The sequence below is a fragment of the Strongylocentrotus purpuratus genome, unplaced genomic scaffold, assembly GCF_000002235.5.
Source record: "Strongylocentrotus purpuratus isolate Spur 01 unplaced genomic scaffold, Spur_5.0 spur5_scaffold_10, whole genome shotgun sequence".
In the NCBI taxonomy this organism is placed as follows: Eukaryota; Metazoa; Echinodermata; class Echinoidea; order Camarodonta; family Strongylocentrotidae; genus Strongylocentrotus; species Strongylocentrotus purpuratus.
Window position 1 is genome coordinate 8,465,283 of NW_022145595.1, and position 19,139 is coordinate 8,484,421.

A 19,139-nucleotide genomic window follows, 5' to 3' on the forward strand; every position below is an offset into this window, starting at 1 on the left:
GGTCTTGGGATAAGTTTCATGAACGATTTTTTGTTTTTTTGTTAGTGGAACAGGGGACCAAATGCCCCTTTAACCTCTTGCTACTTGTTTTTGTCACTACCGGCTTACCAGACTTGTTAAACGGAGGAAGGGGTGGCACAAACGGGGTTGACACACGAAATCACAGAGTCAGTGCCTTGGATAACCCTTTTTAAAATGATAAACAGGAACGTCAGTCGCCCCTCCCCTCCCCCCCCCCCCCCCCCCTGGTTATAGCTATGTTTGTCATTGTGTTCAATTATACGTACGACACTTTCGCTCCAGTATCATTCGGTGTGTTCCTGTGAAACTTTTTTTAGAATCATCTCATGTAAGAAAGTTAACCTCCATTACATACATTTTACATGTATTTCCTAATCATCTCTCTTTCTCTACCTCTCTCTCAATGTAGCCCCCCCCCCCCCCCCCCCCCCCCCCCCCCTCAGCTGCCTCTCGTTCTCACTTTCTCCCTTACGATTAACTAACACGATAGCAGATACTTTCGAAAAATCAACCAAACGCCATTTTCAAAGCCTTGTGCGTCACATACAACGGAATCCGAAAATGATTTGTATAAGACACAAAATATAGGGTATTGAAACTGGCCTTGAGATGATTTTTCGATAAGAAAAGAGTTGCGAGTGTTGTATAAATATTCATAAACTAACAAGCTTTTCATCTTAAGTGAATTTATTAGTACAGTAAGATACATAAACACATAAATCACTCATATATTGATTTCAGTGTGACTTAAAAAACTATATTTTCTGTCAAATATATACATGTATGTATCAAGGAAATATTTTTAAAAAATACCTGTCTTTGTATGTGTACAAGAAAATTATGTTATTTTACCCTGAATTCCATTTCATAAAACTCATTCGATGTAAAAACAGAGGTCACTCGGTTCACATATCATTTTCAACTACATGTATAATAACGACAATACATAAGGTCATTTTTACCCACGATATAGCCTCGTTATTTTCAAAACACGTCTCCCTGAGGGCCCTGCAATCATATTATATTCAGCCCAGCTACCATGATAAGGGGCTCACGCATGCATTCAATTTCGAACCGCGAACCTTGTTATTTCACAGTCCGGTCACTTATCCTCTAGACCACGATACCTTGACATGAACCTTGACCTAAATGTCACCAAATATTTTTCATTTCGGTACTGGATACATGGGGTGCAAATGACAATAAAGCCACATGTACATTGAAATCTTGTTTTACAACCAACTTCATATTAAACACTTTGTGCTTAACATCACACTACATGTTAAATGCAGTATGTAATTCGAGTAAATTTATGTTGATGCCTGTATTACTTTTAACAATCGTATCACTAAACAATAGATAATATTGATTTACATGTAATGACAAAAAGTACCGTTTATGAAAACATGTTAAACGTTGGCAACTGCCAATACAGTTGAATTTTACAAAGACAGATAAAATTGCACTATTGAATTTCATTTCAAACGCGTCTTTAACAAGATATATTAGTGAAATTACGAGTAAACGTTGAAAGTTGAATGATGTGTACAATTACAAATATTTCTATAATTACGAATTAATGTTACATTGTGTATTTGTTATTATGTATGTAAACAAAAATATGTTGTAACATTGTGCCGAAATTCCGGCATGTGAGTAGTACATTAAATGTGCAAATACAAAGTCAAACAAGTAAATGTGCCATGTTTTACATAACACCATCGCTTCTTTTTAAGCGTAGCATACATTATAACCATGAACACAGTCGCAAAGGCTTTCGAAAAATCAACCCAATGCAATATCAGTAGCCTTGTCCATCACATGACATTTGAAAACATTACAAAGAAACATGCCACTTAAACACAAGTTATATGGGATGTACAATAAATTGGGTATTTAATGCCCCCTTGATTTGATTTCTCGAAAGTCTTTGTGATAGTTTAATACGATAATTAAAGTTAAACTTAAATTCTCAGAATTGATATACGTTTCGAAAGAAGCTCGTTTGGTTGTATCACCGTCATCGTCGTCATTATCATCCTCCTCCTCCTCATCAAAATCACTATCATCGTTATCATTACCATGGTTATCATCACTAGCATTATTACCGTCAGCATCATTACCATGATCATCATCGTCATGATAAACATGATTACTGTGACCATCATTACATGTACCATGTTCATCATCATTATCATCATCATCATCATTATCATCATCATCACTAGCATCACCACCATTATCACTAGCATCATTATCATTACCACCATTAACATCACTAGTATTATTACCGTCAGCATCATTACCATGATCATCGTCGTCATGATAAACATGATTATTGTGACCATCATTACATGTACCATGTTCATCATCATTATCATCATCATCATCATTATCATCATCATCATCACTAGCATCACCACCATTATCACTAGCATCATTATCATTACCACCATTAACATCACTAGCATTATTACCGTCAGCATCATTACCATGATCATCATCGTCATGATAAACATGATTACTGTGACCATCATTACATGTACCATGTTCATCATCATTATCATCATCATCATCATTATCATCATCATCATCACTAGCATCACCACCATTATCACTAGCATCATTATCATTACCACCATTAACATCACTAGCATTATTACCGTCAGCATCATTACCATGATCATCATCGTCATGATAAACATGATTACTGTGACCATCATTACATGTACCATGTTCATCATCATTATCATCATCATCATCATTATCATCATCATCATCACTAGCATCACCACCATTATCACTAGCATCATTATCATTACCACTATTAACATCACTAGCAATTATTACCGTCAGCATCATTACCATGATCATCGTCGTCATGATAAACATGATTACTATTACTATTAAACAATTTTTTTTTTTTTTTTTTTTTTTTTTTTTAGGATCACTTACACTGCATGTAACCACTTTGTCGTTAGACTTGGAGTGCTCTGGAAGAATAAGACAGAATTTCGTGATAGCCTTTTTTCTACTCATATATTTTCTTATATCTCCACTTTTGTACCCTTTCTACCAATATCGTTTATCATTGGATTATTAATGGATTGCGCACATGTTCGTCACGCCGTGACGCTCTTGGCACCCGAATTAATCACCAATTAATTTTCGGCCGGTCATAGCCGGTGGTCAAATAAGACAGTAACGCTCTGGCAAATCGGGAATTTACCCGTTTACACCTAGTTGGAGAGTGGCAAATGTGGACTCATGTCTTGCAGAAGGACATTAGAGCTGACCTGAGATTCGAACCACAAACCTTATGAGTGAAATTCAAGTGAATGAACCACTGTACCACGACACTTTCACATCGTTTACCCGTAGTCTTACAAATCAGGTAAAATTTGGTTTGAATATTCAAAATTTTGTTTTCCATTAGTACCAGCACTGAAGGTAACCTTTGAAAATTAGTTGGACGGTGATGCCGTCTTCACCTCGGCTACCGTCGTCGTCGCCGTCGCCGTCTTTAAACGTCGACACTTGGCCTGGTGGTCGAACATGACGAAGCGATGACGAGCAAAAAGTTTTTGGTAAAGAGGAACGGCTATACAGAGCACAGCGCATACCGCATACATTCCCATGCTTGTATAAATGGCTTCGTTATACGATCCGGTTTTGTCAATACTTTCACCTGAAAAGAAAGAAGGAAAAAAATGCCAAGGTTTATTTATGTCATTGATATTTTCGATACACGTTAAAAGAAGCATGAGCAGTGACGAAAATGATTTTTATTGGGGCCCATGTTGAACATTTGAAATACATTTCATAAACGTTGCAAATCTGATAACAACATACATGACATTATTAACACACGTAATTAAAACAAAATACAATTAAACGTTATAACATAGAAAGATTGACCTAAAGAAGAGGTGAAAATCAGTATCAGGAAGATGAGACGAACAATAAGTAAGAGAAGGAGAAAATGTGTAAGAAGAATGGAGAAGGAAATCGAAACGTAAATGAGGAAAGGAAGAAATAATTATGCTGAGTGATAGGAAAGGTAAAACAGAGAGGAGGTTAATCGAAGACCCATCTGGTGTGAAAAGAGTAAAGAAAGAGAAGTGCAGTGAAAGAAGAGCCGGGGGACAGAAAGTAAAAAGAGGAGCAGAAGAAGAAAATGAATCAGTGCATCCCATTTGATCGAGGGTACATAGACCGATAGCCCCAAGACCGACAATGCTCTGGCTCGAACTGATAAGGTTTGATGTTAAAGTGGTCAATTTTCTTATTTATGACAAGAGCAGGGAAAGTTACTTCTTCAAGTTCCTCCTGAAGTCCTTCACTCTCCGATTGCTCATTGAAATCACTTGCAGCCTCTTCGTCACTCTCATTGTCTTCTTCAGTCATTTCTTCTTTTCTTTCACGATGAAATTATTTCATAACCGAGAAAAGAATTCTCTAGACACAAATGTTATCTGTATACTTTCGATGCGCTGGGCGGGGCGTACCTGCAATGTTTACTCCTACAGTGACGTCATATCAAATTGCGTATTAATACAGCTCCGAAACTGGGCTTTTTTCTGAGCAGTCTGAGTCGTCATTTTTAAAGCTAGATTCCAGAATTATTGACGATTTTTAAGAGAAATCATTGTCATAATTGGAATCTCGAATCTCCGTCAAAAACTCTTCTACATGTCTTTTATTTTTCAATTAAAAGCCCTTTTGAATGGAGGAGCCCTTTAAACGAAAATAGCTTTCAAAATGACCTTGCATCCATCGATTGGTAAAAATGGGAAACTATCAAAAGCATCCTCGATTGAATTTATCAAAACAGGTTAGACCTAGAGATAGAAACAGTAAGAGAAATTGAAAGCATCTAGTCCCGCTCAGGTCTTTCGGTTTAGGCGAGAGATCCCGGGTTCGACGCTTGCTCGGGGCCCACATTTCGTCCCACTCTACGCAGGGCCGTGCCCTAGAGTTGAAAGCCTTCACCAATGGCATTACTCCCAAAGAATTTTATTTAAAGGGATATGGTCGTCAGTTCCCAAATACAGTATGTCATAATTAGCTGGCGCCTGACTTGGTTGAAATACACTGTTGCTCATTTTAAAATTCATAACATTTTCTTACCTCTTATTGGTAGATAAAGTTTACATCCTTCTAACTCTGACCAATATAAAGCGTCATAGGAATTTATCGATAAATATTTAAACAGAGATAAACATTATCCATGAAGAATAAATCATATTGTCACAATTACATGTATTTCATGAAAAAGGGTATGACAATTTATTCAAACTCTATGGGCAATGCAAATTGGATGTCCAACCAAGAAATACCGCCATAGTACCTTGGAGTATCTTCGGGCAAGGGCTACCCTTATGAAGCGACTGATGGAAAGCGCAGAGCACTATACATGACATGTCGACCGTAAGTGTGAAGGTCACTCCAGATAATTGAAAATATCTATTATCAGTTGAGTACCTGAACGGTGTCAAATTCTCAATGAGAACCTATACCTAAAGGGATCCGGTAATTATGTCTCAGATTCTGAAACAAAATCATGTATTTAGCTCATGCTGCAATGATAATTATAAACTTTTAGGTCAGTCAGGAACCTGACTTTTACAAGCCGATCGTCTGTCTGATTATCAAGATATTAATGATTGGAAATCGAAACCAAATTTTGCGTTTGCCTAACGGTTTTCATAACACTACAGTGGGAAACGAGTATGGTAAAACCGGTCACTCAAAGATTTTTACTTTTTTGAGGCAATTCTTGATCATTTTGAAGCGTGATTTTTAAGGGCTTTAATATTACACCATATCACAGACACTGATGACACGAAGGGTCATGCATCTCAGATTTAACATTATTAAACGATGCCTTTGTTGGCTTCAAAATGACGTTTCACATGGCTCATCTTACCAAAGACGGCTCCCACCATGAAGCCTACTCCTTGCAGCATCATGACAACGGTCCAGGTCTGGACGGCATCCTCTTTACGGAAGACTTGGTTACAGATGGAGTAGGAGAGAACATCCGCAATCGTCATGACAACCAACCCGATGACTAGAGAGGAAAGGAGGGGAACAACAGTTTGTTGTTATAATAACAATGATGATGATGATAGTGATGATGATGATAGTGACGATGATGATAGTGACGATGATAATAATGATAACGATGGTGATGATAATACATTTCAACTACACTGATATCAACTTCTTTGCTTGGGTATACCAGGGAGGTGAGACTGGTACATGTAAACTACACTGCTTCAAATGTACATATACTGCCATCTGCTGCTCACAATGTCGCAATGTGTCGACAGCCATGTCCCACCATGCATCACCAACTGATTAGCGCGCGTCATGGTCACTGAACTCGCAACTCTACTATACGCACTGCTAGAGCACAGTGGTCATGATCCTGGTCAAATCGCTCTAATACGCCTTCACCAAAATATGGCGCAATCGAAAATGTACTGCCAGCAGTGGTAGCGAGTTGGTAAAATACTTTGCCTTTAAAACATGAACCTTATGAAATCTTTACTTACCAACCGATAGTAACAGTAACAATATGACGGAGCGCACGTAGAGTAGGCAGATCATACAGCCGATCCCTGTGACGGTACAAAAAATAAAGAGAAAAATCTTCGGGAATGGCAGACGATCGGCTGTCGCACCCAGCAGTAATTTTCCCGCCATTTCTGAGACGCCGAGCGTTGTGACGACCCAAGGCAACACGCGTTTTTCGAATCCCTTCGACAGGAGAAAACTACCCTGGAAAATGGTATTTAAAAAGAAATAGATTATTTATTTTGGTAGAATGACAACAAATTAAATCGCAATAACGGTTTGGAAGTAATCATTTGTATCATGATTGTATCAAAGTATTTTTTATGAGAATGAACCGGTAAATGTGAAGGGAAGAATGGAGAGACAAAGACAAGAAATTATAAAAGTGATTTAAAACCCCCAAAACAGCGACATATAAGAGAGAGAGAGAAAGAGATAAAGATTGAGAGATGATAACATTAAAGATATTGAATAAAGATTGACATTGGTAGCAGTAGAAATTATGTGACCTACGAAGATAGGAAGAGCAGAAGAGAGAGAGAAGGAGAAAGGGATAAATAATGAGAAAAGAGAGAGAAAAGGATAATGAAAATGAGGAGGGGGTGTTGCAGACAGAGCTAGGGAGAAAAGAAAGAGAATGAAAACAAGAGAGCCAGGGAGAATGAGAAAGAGAGAGAGAGAGTGAGAATGTGAAGAAGGAGAATACATAGAGATTATTATACCCCGCCACACACACCAAAGAGGCCACATCAAGATGAGGGTTTATTTACTAAAATCGATTTCGATCTTTACAATGCTTTACAGAATTAAACTCAAATTTAGCTTAAAATTGATCCTCGTAGGTTGTTTCATCAAATAGATCCCAAGTCGTTTTAAAGGAGTCAAAAAATCAAGTGGATCGGTCGTAATATTTGAAGGATTGATGGAACACCCCCGAACTGACAATAGATCGGGAAAACAATCTTTATTACCAATGGCCACGAATTCTGTAGATAAGAGGCAGATTTGGAGTATAAAGTTAGGCACACTTGTGGTGTCACATGTACCTCAGAGGTGAATGATCTTACCATGTTGATATAGAAAAATGAGTTCATGACCCCTAGTCCCATGATGCACAAGCCGAGGACCCAGACATCCGGGTAGAAAACTGATCTGTGCTTTGTCCAGAATGTGACAGGCACTTCGTCTTCCTCTCCAGTTTCACCGACCGCTCCATCTGGTAAAGTGCTTTCCGAAGCTGTCAAGGCAACTGCTATGTCACTGTCGCATCTGTCTAATGAAGCGCAAACCTCCTTCCCTATTACGCCCTCTGCGATCTGCTCCTGCAGAAAGGGTTTCATTTCTTCGCTTGTCTTTTCACATTCAGCGTGTTTGCTGGCGCTATCGTCCTCGGCGTTTGGATTTTGATCCGTCTTCACTTCGTTAAAGAGTCTGGCATACTTAGGCTGTACTCGTGCGTTCGTGCGATCATCGGGTATTTCCGATCCTTTCCGAGTGCCGTCTTGCGGCGAAACATCCTGGTCGCCGCGCTTACCTTCCTTCGTGTCGTCCTCATCCGGTCCCGAGGTAGTTGGAGGAGGAGGGGGAGGGTGGAAAGCAAAAATGGCCGCGACTCCTACGACAAGAAGAATACTTCCAACAACACGCAACATAATTCGCCATCCCCAGCGCTCGATAAGGGTATACGTTAAAGGACCCAAACACAGCATACCTGGACAAAAATATATAATCAAATGAGTGAATAACTAGTCGTTATAACGAGGATAATAATGGTAATAATAATGATGATAATAATTCAAGTATACTACCAAAAATAACACAACAATCGACCCCAACAAAAGGCGAAAATAACAATCATGCCAATTGGGCTGTAATAAGCGATTCGTGCCCCCACTCGTAACTTTGCAAGCAGGTCCGTAAAGATTATCGGCAAGTTTTCAGACTTTCTGTGGACATCAATGTTGGTAAACTCCTAGGACTGTTATCTTCTACCTGATTGACAGTTTTGAATTGGTGTTTTGGGGGAGCTTTGGATGCATTCTTTTTCTCCCTTTGAAAAACGTTGTTTCATCATCAACCATTACAAATATTGTATGGACATCCATGCTCTCGATAAAAGCAAGAAAGACAAACACCTAACTTTGAAGTTGAATCTACTATCAACAATTATTCATGTATGTAATTCATTTTCAATCTTCTTTCATACTATCATATCTATAAATTAATTTGTCTATTTCAAAATCTATTGAATGCACCTTTCTGATTTCCTTTATAACAACTTCAGGGTCGCTCAGATATGACGCATTAAACCGGATTTTGTTTATTTTTTATTTTTTTAATCAATTGTCATTTGTATTAAGTTTAAATGAATGACCCAAAACGTAATGTCCTTCGCGTAAAGTCACTTAGCTCTGCGTTATAAGATACACAAATGTGAACTTTATTGCACTTATGTCATCATAAATGTGATTTTTAAAATGAAAAAACGCTGCGATTTACCGCTTCATATCTGAACGTAACTTTCCTCGTAAAGGTAATATCGTTCTTTATTCACCTGCGCTACTGCCTATCAAAGCGAACATGGTGGCGCGTGCGCAGTTCGTGACTGGAAAGTACCGGAGTAGGAGATCCGTGGATGCCAGAGACGCGCACGCACTCCCGACACCATAGAGCACGCTGTACGTCAGGTAGATGGCGGGGAAGACCGTGATCAATGACGTCACCATGCACGAGGTGAAGCAGAGTACGATCCCGACAAGAGCGATGGACCGGTTGCTGAAGCGGTAGATGAGCGGAGTGACGAAGACTCCTGCCATGGTCGAAAGGCCAATGGGAATGGACCCGACCCATGCTGTATAAAGAAAACGAGGCGAGAGAGAGAGAGAGAGAGCGAGAGATGAGTGCGAGAGATGAAGAGGAGAGAGGGGAGAGGGAGATAAAAAGGGTGAGAGACAGAGAGAGGGGGTGAAGGGAGAGAGAGGAAGACAGAGAGATAGAGAAGAAAGAAATTGTCAAATGTCTTCTTTTTATAATGAATGTGGAGTTACCTGATTGAAGAAGAGCATTTCGATCATTTTCGTTTTGTATAAAATGAGGGGCGGAAAACTATCATTTTATTTTATTTTAAGTAGAAAGGAAGCATACAACAAAGTTTAGTATGTTTTTTAAATGTCTTTTAAGAAAAAACGTGTACGATTTGTAAAGCAGGGCTCCCACTTAGCCGAGTTGGAGCCTCGAGTTGTGACGAGCTGGTACTACTAGTACTACTATTGCCTGTTTATCGGTTTCTACAAATTTCATCAAGATACTGAATCTTTGAATGATCCTTCTATGCTAACAAACAATTGCTGATAAAGTGCTTACTTAATGAAATTTTATTCTATAGATTATAGAAGTTAATATTTATAGAAGTATCTGGATCATTAACACACAGGAGATTGTCTGTATCCTTTATAAAGTTGCTATAGATTCACATATTAAAGATAAAGTTGAGTTCTGGTCATGCGATTGCATTGTGAAAGAAACGGTGTGGAATCGATCAGAAAAGGTTTTTGATGTAGCATAAGTATTGGTGTGTACTGCAAGGTTCTAGAATCATCAAAATGATAAGAAATATAGCCCCGTCTTGGTAAAAGAAACAAGCGCTGTATACACAGAAAGATATAAATGGGACTACACAAACATGTTGCATAAAAATGAGGCCTACATTTTTAAGCTGTAACAATGTCATAATTATTTAGAATAATGAAGAGCCATGCTTTTCAAGGAAAATTTTATCTCTGATGTTCTCTGAACAATGAAGTGTCCAAAATGATGAAGATGCTTATGCTAGTATAATTAATGTAAATGCTAGTATAATCAATAGTATAAATGGAAACGATGTAAGAATAAAAGGTCATCGTGCCTTTCAAAAGCTACTTTCTTTTTTTTTCTGTTCTGTCTTATGTTTGGATAATACGTGCCAACTGCACAAGTGCTAATTGCACTTTATCGCTTTTATCTTTTCATTAAATTGAGGCATCATCTTTTTATTTCCCTACATTGCTTCCTGAAAGGGTATCAAATTTCCCTGCAGCTTTGCATGAATCACTTAATTGTCATGCAAAAGGATAATCTTTATGGGAGCTTGGCAAAAATAAGGTCAAGCGGTTAAAGGTAAAGACCAGTATTGGAAACGCCCCAATTTCAAAAAATGAAATGGAAGCTCTCATTACCAATCATGTGAAAGAATATGTTTTGACTAATACATGATGATACAAAATTTGCCGGGAAACCGCCTACTAATTCATATATTTGGTAAATTTGTTTCTCTCGTGGTCTGTGAGAGATATAGGGTAGTCCCATATACATCTTTCTGTGTATAGTGCTTGTAACTTTACGAAAAATGGGCCAAATTTCTTATCATTTTGATGATTCCAGAACCTTACAGATGCTAGATGCTAGATGATCAACCTTTTCTGATCGATTCCACAACGTTTCTTTCACAATGCAATCGCATGACCATAACTGGTCTTTACCTTTAAACATAGTTTATATTATACAATAAAATTGACTTCCCGTCTTAACTGATCTTGTCCAATTTCCTTATGCTGGGTCATTTCCTTTCCCTAATGTCTCACCAGGGAGTTGGAATGTATCCTCTGGTCTAATCACCTTCTTCTCATCCGAAGAGTTATATTGTTTGAATATATAGAAACTTATATTGTTTAGTTACCTTTTACCGTAAATGACAGACATTAATAATTGTACACAGCAATCTGGGTAAATTTACACAAATTACGCCCCTTAATGGTCCCTTGGCTTGGGCATTGACGCACAACGGTCAGCAATGTTTTCACGTTTACAATATCACTTTGTATAGTATTTTTTTAATCAATTTTTACTAATACTATTATCATGTATGGTAAATGGTTCAATTTTTTAAAGCAAATATAAAAACTCTCAACTAAATTATCTTCAGTTCAAGGCCGAAATGACATTTTTAGAAAAAATAGAAAAATGCATTCCGCGAAAAAAAAAACGCCACTTGAAATGGTAACGAAATGTACATAGTGTTTACAATATTATTGGAGTACAAAGTTTTGAGAAGAGCAGACAGTAAATGAAATCATCAGTGAGATAAGAATTCGACATTCGATTTATGCCCCATGCACTTGATTGTAGGGGTGACGTGGGATAGTGGTTCATTCACTTGACTCTTAATCAACGGGATAAGGGTTCGAATCCCAGCCAAACGCTGACGTACGTCTTTTGCACGACATTAGGGACTTTTAGATTTGCGTGGACTGATACGTGTGACGTCCATTCAAGGCAGTGCATTACAAGGACGTTGAACGTAGCAATCCACATTGTCTTCGTGCGAATCTAAAAGTCCCTAATAGTCCATATTTGCCACTCTCCACTCGGGAAGAACACTGGCGCTGATGAGGCTTCCCTGAGTAATTAACAAAAAAATGTATTATTCTACGAAAGGGGGTTCGGAGAATCTGGCGTTGCAAGAAAGATCAACGGAAAGAGAAATAGAAGAAAAAGGAGGAGGAGAGTGCTGTGGTTGGATAGTCCTCATAGATGGCCCGAGGAGAGAGAGTGAAAGGTCAGTGAATAGAGCTCCTGGTGAAGGCTATATAGAGACGGAGAGTTACGGAATAGCATGATCTCCAGTCAACAGATATGGCACCTATTATTATTTATCATAATGAGGCATTTTTTTATTTATTTTTTATTTTTTTTTATTCACTGCTTTGATGTTTTGATGTATTTATTTATTTATTTTGATATATTTTTTCCCATTTGTTATGTTTTTCTTTATAATATATATATACATATGTTTTTGAATGCTTTGTATATGATTGTATATTATTGATGTAAACTTGCATTTTTAGTCTTTGATCTTTTTGACGAGTCTTGAATAAAACCTAATTTGAATTGAATTGAATTTAGCTACGCTATTAATAGTAAAACTATATCACAGCGCTTACAATAATATGCTATATAACAACGAATCATAACATAACATTTAACAAACAAAATATTAGTGAATCAAGTAGGAAATAGGGAAGTTTTAAGGACTTCTCTTTTATTCGTCCACTGATGGAGCAGCTTTTATACTGGAGGGAAGTCGGGAACTTTATTCCACTTCTTAGCTGCTGTAACAGTGAAGGTGCGATCCCCTGCCTTACTACGAGCCACATGAAAAATCAATCGAAATGGGTCTGCATTAGTGCGAAGGTTTGTACGCTCATGCATGTCGATATACTTGATGCAGAGAGAAAATAGACATATCAACTACCAGCACAAATCTCTTCGAATACACTACCTTTCGTTAACCATATGTTAACACGACTCGATTACAATGTACAATGTAGTTCTTAGAATTAAAAGTCTATGTGCAAAATGTATATTCATGTATTTGGCATTTGTATACCCCCAAAACACACTCAATCCCACAGGGAGAAAAAGCAGCACAAAACAAGGCGTGCCGTTTACCTGCCCCGTTCGAATTTTAACTACTCCCGAATATAGTAAAGTATGGCCCTTAAAGGTATTACAAAGTTTTGGGAAATTTTGAAAATGGGTGGATAGTGATTCTTTACAATTTTGATATATTTGGATGCCCCTGTGGATGTATTAAAAGCACTAGAAACTTTAGCCCCTAAAACACTTCTGCTTTCGAGAAAAATTGAATCTAAATATTTACCGGTGCTCCCGGTAAATTTTGATAAATTTCAAAAAGCTCCTACGGCCGTACAATGGTAGCTGCGACCATGAACATCTCAGAATATGTAATTGTGGTATATAATTTCCGAACGGGAATATCTAATCGGTCGATTTTAGTCAATAAACATTGTTTTATATCTTGACCTTGAGAGGGAGCTATTCAACATAAAGTGTTTATTATTTACAATTTCATAACTTTAGAGTCGATTTCGACCGCGACAACGATCACTGAATATTGTAGGATCGCATATGCTTCCAATATGTTCATTTGAACCAAATTCATGACCCCTTACCAAAACTTTGTATTACCTTTAATTTACAATGCGATATAGTGATTACTCTGGCTTTTTACCTGAACAAGTGACCTTGATTTAATTTATCCCCAAACTAGTTTACCAAAGTATTTACCCTTTTGTCAATTAATATTTGTTTTGGTATATTTTGTGTCTCTGTGTATACTATAAGACTATATATTTCTGTTAAAATGTACATGACCATTTGTATTTTGCATGTTTTTTGGTGTGTTTTTATTCACTGGAGTATGAAAAACTAATGAATGAATTTAAAAGAATATATACTAAGTGTGGCCAATAGTTTATCAAGAAAATACATTCAATCATCTGATGAAATAACGCACAAAGCACCATATCTGATTAAATAAGAGTTGTAAAATACCTCATGGAATTAAGGCACTACATAATCTTCTTATACACTGTCACTCAACTTATTCAGCATGGTCCCTCGATTTCGTACGTGATATCAATGGGAAACCTGTATAATTATCAATACCGCACAAGGAAGACAAGAAAATGGTCTTTATGGGCAGGTGGTCTCTAGAGACAGGTTACTATAGTAAAGTTTTCAATGTATAAGAACTGTCAGGGGGATGGTCTTAATTTTTGTCCACGGGGGCTCTTCCCCCCAAAAAAGAGCCCCCGTGAGCCTTCTCACGGGGGCTCTTTTAGTACTGACGGGGGCTTTTTTTATACAAATATCCATTGAATTGGTACCTATGATACTCCTCAATTATTTGCTATTTCATCATTATCATTTCAATCAGCATTTTCCCTCTTACAAATTTACAAGCTACATAGCTGTTACTGGCCTGTGTATATAATATATACGCATACAACACTGATCTTTATGATGTCTTTAACGTGACATATCTTCTTCTCCCCTTGCAAACGAGAAAGAAAACAAGGTCATTAAAAGGGATTAAGCGACAAATAATGATTGTGATTCAAATTTATGCGAATATTTGTTTGAATAAGCACTGCTATTCACCCGAATCTTCTTTGTAAAAACAACTTTTACAAATCTCAGTCATGCTTACTGAGTTGAGACGTTCCATTCAATGTAAAACACTCATTAAAGAATACACTTCTCCTAATCTGAAAGTGATCTTACAACACAGTGGCAGATTTGCATGGCTGAGATTTGTAAAAAAGTCGTTTTTACAAAGAAGATTCTGGTGAAAAGCATTGCTTATTCAAAAAAATCCTTGCATCAATTTGAATCACAATGATTATTTGTCGCATGATCCTTTTATTAAATAACCTTTTTTTCTTCTTTTTTTGCAGCAGGAGGAGAAGAAGCTATTTCACGTTAAGAAATCGTAAAGATCAGTTGTAGTATGCGTATATGATACCAGAACAAATGTTGATTATCAGAATGTCATTTTGGAATACCTCTATACAAATACCACATTGTCTTTAGCCCGTATCAGTATTAGTATGATCCAATATAAAGCTATTATTCTTTATTAAATTCAGTATAATGCTTTTCCTCAAAAATAGTTTTTGCTATTTTTTTTAGGGTTGAGACCCCCCCCCCCCCCCCCCCCCCCCCCCCCCCCACTCAGTGTTTTTACTCCATTCTGAAATACATGCATACGTAATATAATCAGGCCTGCTAACTACATGTTGCTGTAGAACTGGTTTCGAATAACATTATTATAATCATCTTCTTCTTCTCATGCAGTACATGCTTGCTATACCATCATCATCAGGTTGTACTCTTTATCATACTCCATTCTGAAATACATACATACGTAATATAATCGGGCCTGCCAACTAACATGTTGCTGTAGAACTGGTTTCGAATAACATTATTATGATCATCTTCTTCTTCTCATGCAGTACATGCTTGCTATACCATCATCATCAGGTTGTACTCTTTATCATACTCCATTCTGAAATAGATCTACATACATACGTAATATAATCGGGCCTGCAAACTTACATGTAGCTGTAGAACTGGTTTCGAATTCTTCTTGGAGGGCTATGAATGTGATGCTAAAGCAGTAGTATATTCCGAAGCAGACAAAGTGTACGCAGAAACTAGCAAAGGTCACCACCCAACCCCATCTCTCCGCTAGGTACGCTCGACATCTCCGGGCATCCATGTTGCATGTAACCCGACCGTGTGATGTTGTTAAAAAAAGACTGGGCGCCTGTTTTCATGACATAGCATCCATACCTCGAGAAAGCTTTACTAAAGTTCACCAATCTTCTGTCTAAACGCAATACATACAAATTACACAGTTAAAGTCCTCCCCCGGAAATCACGTATGGGTTGCCTACCTATCTGCTGCAATTATATTAATCACGGTCGAGAGAATGCGTTGAAAAGAGGTCAGTGAGGTAGGCCATAATTGATCGAGCGCGTTCCATTCACTACTGACCACCAATCCAATCGATGAAGCTTCTAGTACGGGAATCAGTGGCGTAGACGAGCTTCTGTTATGCCCTGTCGGGTGTGCGTGAGGCTCAGTGCCTGTGTGTGTGCGCTTGACTGCGAGTGCTTGTAGAAACAACACAACCCATGCTGGTTAGAACCAGACTGAGCGGGGCGGAGTTTGGATGACGACATAAATTCACTCTCATAATTTGTAAATCAAGCCTAAGTAAATGCTTTAAAACATCCAATATATCCATCATGAGAGCAGAACTGGTAGCTATATTAATGGCACTTGAATGTATAGATGAATATCATCCAATTGCAGTAGTGATTTTAACAGATTCAGCATCAGCTTTAGAAGCCATAAAGAATATGAAAGAATCCAGCATAATTGTTGAGATTTATGAAAAATTATTTGCTATAAACTCCTTCGGGATAGATGTTAACCTTGAATGGGTACCAGCCCACTGCGGCCTACCAGGAAATGAAAGAGCTGATTTGTTGGCAAAACAAGCTTCAAAAAAACAAAACACTGATATAATAGTAAACCAAAACAAAAGTGAGTTCGTAAGTGAATCAGATATTTTTTATAAATCCATGTGGCAAAGCCTCTGGGATAAAGCAGAGAATGGAAGACACTTGTATAGCATCAATAAAAATGTAAATAATGTTTTTAAAATCAAAGGTTTGAACAGAAAGGACGAAAGATTAATCCACCAATTCAGGCTTGGTAAATGTAACCTGAATTACTATAAATATTTAATTAGAAAACACGACACTGGATTATGTGTAGAATGCCAAACGATAGAAACAATTGAGCACTTTTTATTATCATGTCCAAAATATGAAAGACAACGAAGGAGAATGTATAGAGCACTAAAAACTCAAAATCCAAATCTAGGTCAATTACTAGGAAATGAGGAATATATAGGAAAGGTGGTAGCTTTTTTAAAAGGCAGTGGAAGGTACAATGAACTGTGATGCTCAGCTATAAACATTAATTGCGTATTAATTAAGTATTAATCGAGTATTAGTTACGTTTTGCTATATTAATTATATTAACTAGATTATATTATCTATTAGTATTAGTGACAGTGGTACTATCCTCGGTATAAATTGCTTCATTGTATAAATTGTACAAATTGCTTCATTATAGGGAGAGAGGTCCTAACGTAATGAACTGATCGCAACTAATATTCAACCACTTCATCCTTTCCTTCCTAATGAATTCTTTAAAATAACAAGCCGAATAACAATACAGAAAATAACTACTAACAATTTACTGACATTGTTAATTGCACAACACAACGCCACTAGGCTATCGTCGATCCAACAGTAAAAGTATTAAGAGAGGACCAGTAACTACGCCCTCTCACATTGCCTGGCGGAAATCATCGAATGACGATGGAAACGCCATTTTTGGCAACAACAACAACAACAACGTAGTGCATCATTTTGTGGGTAAATTAAACACATTATGCTCTATTGCTTCGCGAAATAATTCCGCCATTGTCGAAGTTTCACTTTAAACCCCGGACTAAACACAAACCGACAAACTCGCAAACAAAGAATTTTTGATCTTTGAAAGCCAGAAAAAAGATCGCAGCAAAACTTCGCAGAGAAAAAAAAGGTTACTGAACGACCCTAGTTCATGTAACCAGCTGTATATAACCATGGAGTTACTAGCTAGTAACTCCATGATTATAACCAAGGAGATTTTTTAGAGATGGAGACCCAACTGGCAACAAATTATTCCAAGCAGCTGCCGTTTTCTATGGTTGCACAATAGAATCTCGATCTACTGGTGTGCTGTTACCTTTGATGTCCGAGGTTCAAATCCGCCAATATCAATGGAAAGCTTGAGTAGTGATTTTTGCCACAAATCAATATTCTTAATATTGCACTTTTTATTTGAATTAACAAGGGGATAATCGAACAGATGATGAAATATGAATACAAAAGCCTACTTGTGACAAGAGATTTGCTTACATTGTATGATATCAAGTAATGCAGAATAAACATGGAATTAAATATAAAGGGGTAGAAAATGTCTAAATGTGCTAAGGATACCAGTGTCGCGAGCAATGATTTTGCAGATATTGTCAATGTGCGCTTTTCAAGATAGTGTTTCATCAATGACTAGCCCCCCAAATTTATTTGATCGGGCCCTTTGAATGACAGTACCATCAAAAATTATACAATTATTCAAAGTCGCAACCTTATAACTAAATAGCATGTAACTAGTTTTGTCTGAGTTAATTGACAGTTTGTTTGCTTTTATCCAACTTTTAAGTTTGTTATTTAATATTTGCGTCAAATGCTCTGGATCACGATACAAAATATTCGAGTCGTCAGCAAAAAGTATAAATTGAAGCAGACAAAATGACTTCTCAATGTCGTTTATATAAATAATTGACAACAGTGGGCCTGGAATACTGCCCTGCGGAACTCCGCAAAAGGCAGGTTAACTTTCAGAAAATTGAACATTCAGTGAAACAAACTAGGAGCGCCCTTTAAAATAATTCTTAAACCACTCCTACGGTTTTCCCTGAGTTGTATATACAGTGCGTCCTGGAAAAAGAAATAAAAAACCGAGAAGTATCGAACAAGAGACTTAACTTAATTTCGTTGACAATCAGCCGTAAACGAAAGACTTCATGCATGGCTGATTGTCAACGAAACGGAGTTAAGTCTGAAGTCAAGTATGTTTGTTGCTACGACAGGCACCAAGTGAAAACGACTTCGTTTGATAAAAAATGCAAGCACTACTCAAACAAAAAGAACTTTGTCATTCCTTGCTCATTTTTCCTGATTGAGGTGTCATAATGAAAGAACCTCAACTTTCTAGAAAATTGATTTTCTCTTTGAAATTCAGATACCGTCCGCCAAATGAATTTTTGGTTTCCTCTCTTCAAATTTATTTTAATCACTCATGCGTAAAATATATGAGTTGCATCAAATGAAAGAGGAGGATCTAATGTGTCATTTATTAATTATAAATGTGACTAAGTTATGATAAAACACCGATAGTTCTCGGTTTCGTTTTTTTCTGGGACGCACTGTATAGTGAGAAGGTTTGTAAAGATCGAAGGATATCATGAATAGCAGTATCAAATGCTTTAGAAAAATCTATGAATAAA

The 19,139-nt window shown here is 37.3% G+C and overlaps 1 protein-coding gene across 2 annotated transcripts; it reads right to left on the reverse strand.

Moving 5' to 3' along the window:
• Positions 1 to 2,935: 2,935 nt before the first annotated feature.
• On the reverse strand, positions 2,936 to 16,036 carry LOC115921652. Of its 2 annotated transcripts, none has more exons than XM_030979382.1 (6): positions 15,562 to 16,034; positions 9,158 to 9,454; positions 7,671 to 8,314; positions 6,582 to 6,807; positions 5,951 to 6,094; positions 2,936 to 3,709 (listed from the first exon to the last, which is right to left on the reverse strand). In XM_030979382.1, the coding sequence occupies exons 1-6, from the start codon at positions 15,722 to 15,724 to the stop codon at positions 3,486 to 3,488; spliced, it is 1,698 nt and encodes a 565-aa protein (XP_030835242.1). In that variant the 5' UTR covers positions 15,725 to 16,034; the 3' UTR covers positions 2,936 to 3,485. The 2 variants fall into 2 exon arrangements, 1 of the variants encoding a protein (XP_030835242.1); XR_004063016.1 differs by having other exon boundaries at positions 3,609 to 3,709; positions 6,582 to 6,802; positions 15,562 to 16,036.
• Between the last annotated feature and the right edge of the window lie 3,103 nt (positions 16,037 to 19,139).

Excerpts from the sequence above, each read along its gene's own strand:
- LOC115921652 (XM_030979382.1), bottom strand. The coding sequence starts at position 15,724 with ATGGATGCCCGGAGATGTCGAGCGTACCTAGCGGAGAGATGGGGTTGG. Across the intron at positions 8,315-9,157 it reads TTTGATAGGCAGTAGCGCAG|GTATGCTGTGTTTGGGTCCT; the intron begins GTGAATAAAGAA and ends ATTTTTGTCCAG. Across the intron at positions 6,808-7,670 it reads CATTTTTCTATATCAACATG|GGTAGTTTTCTCCTGTCGAA; the intron begins GTAAGATCATTC and ends ACCATTTTCCAG.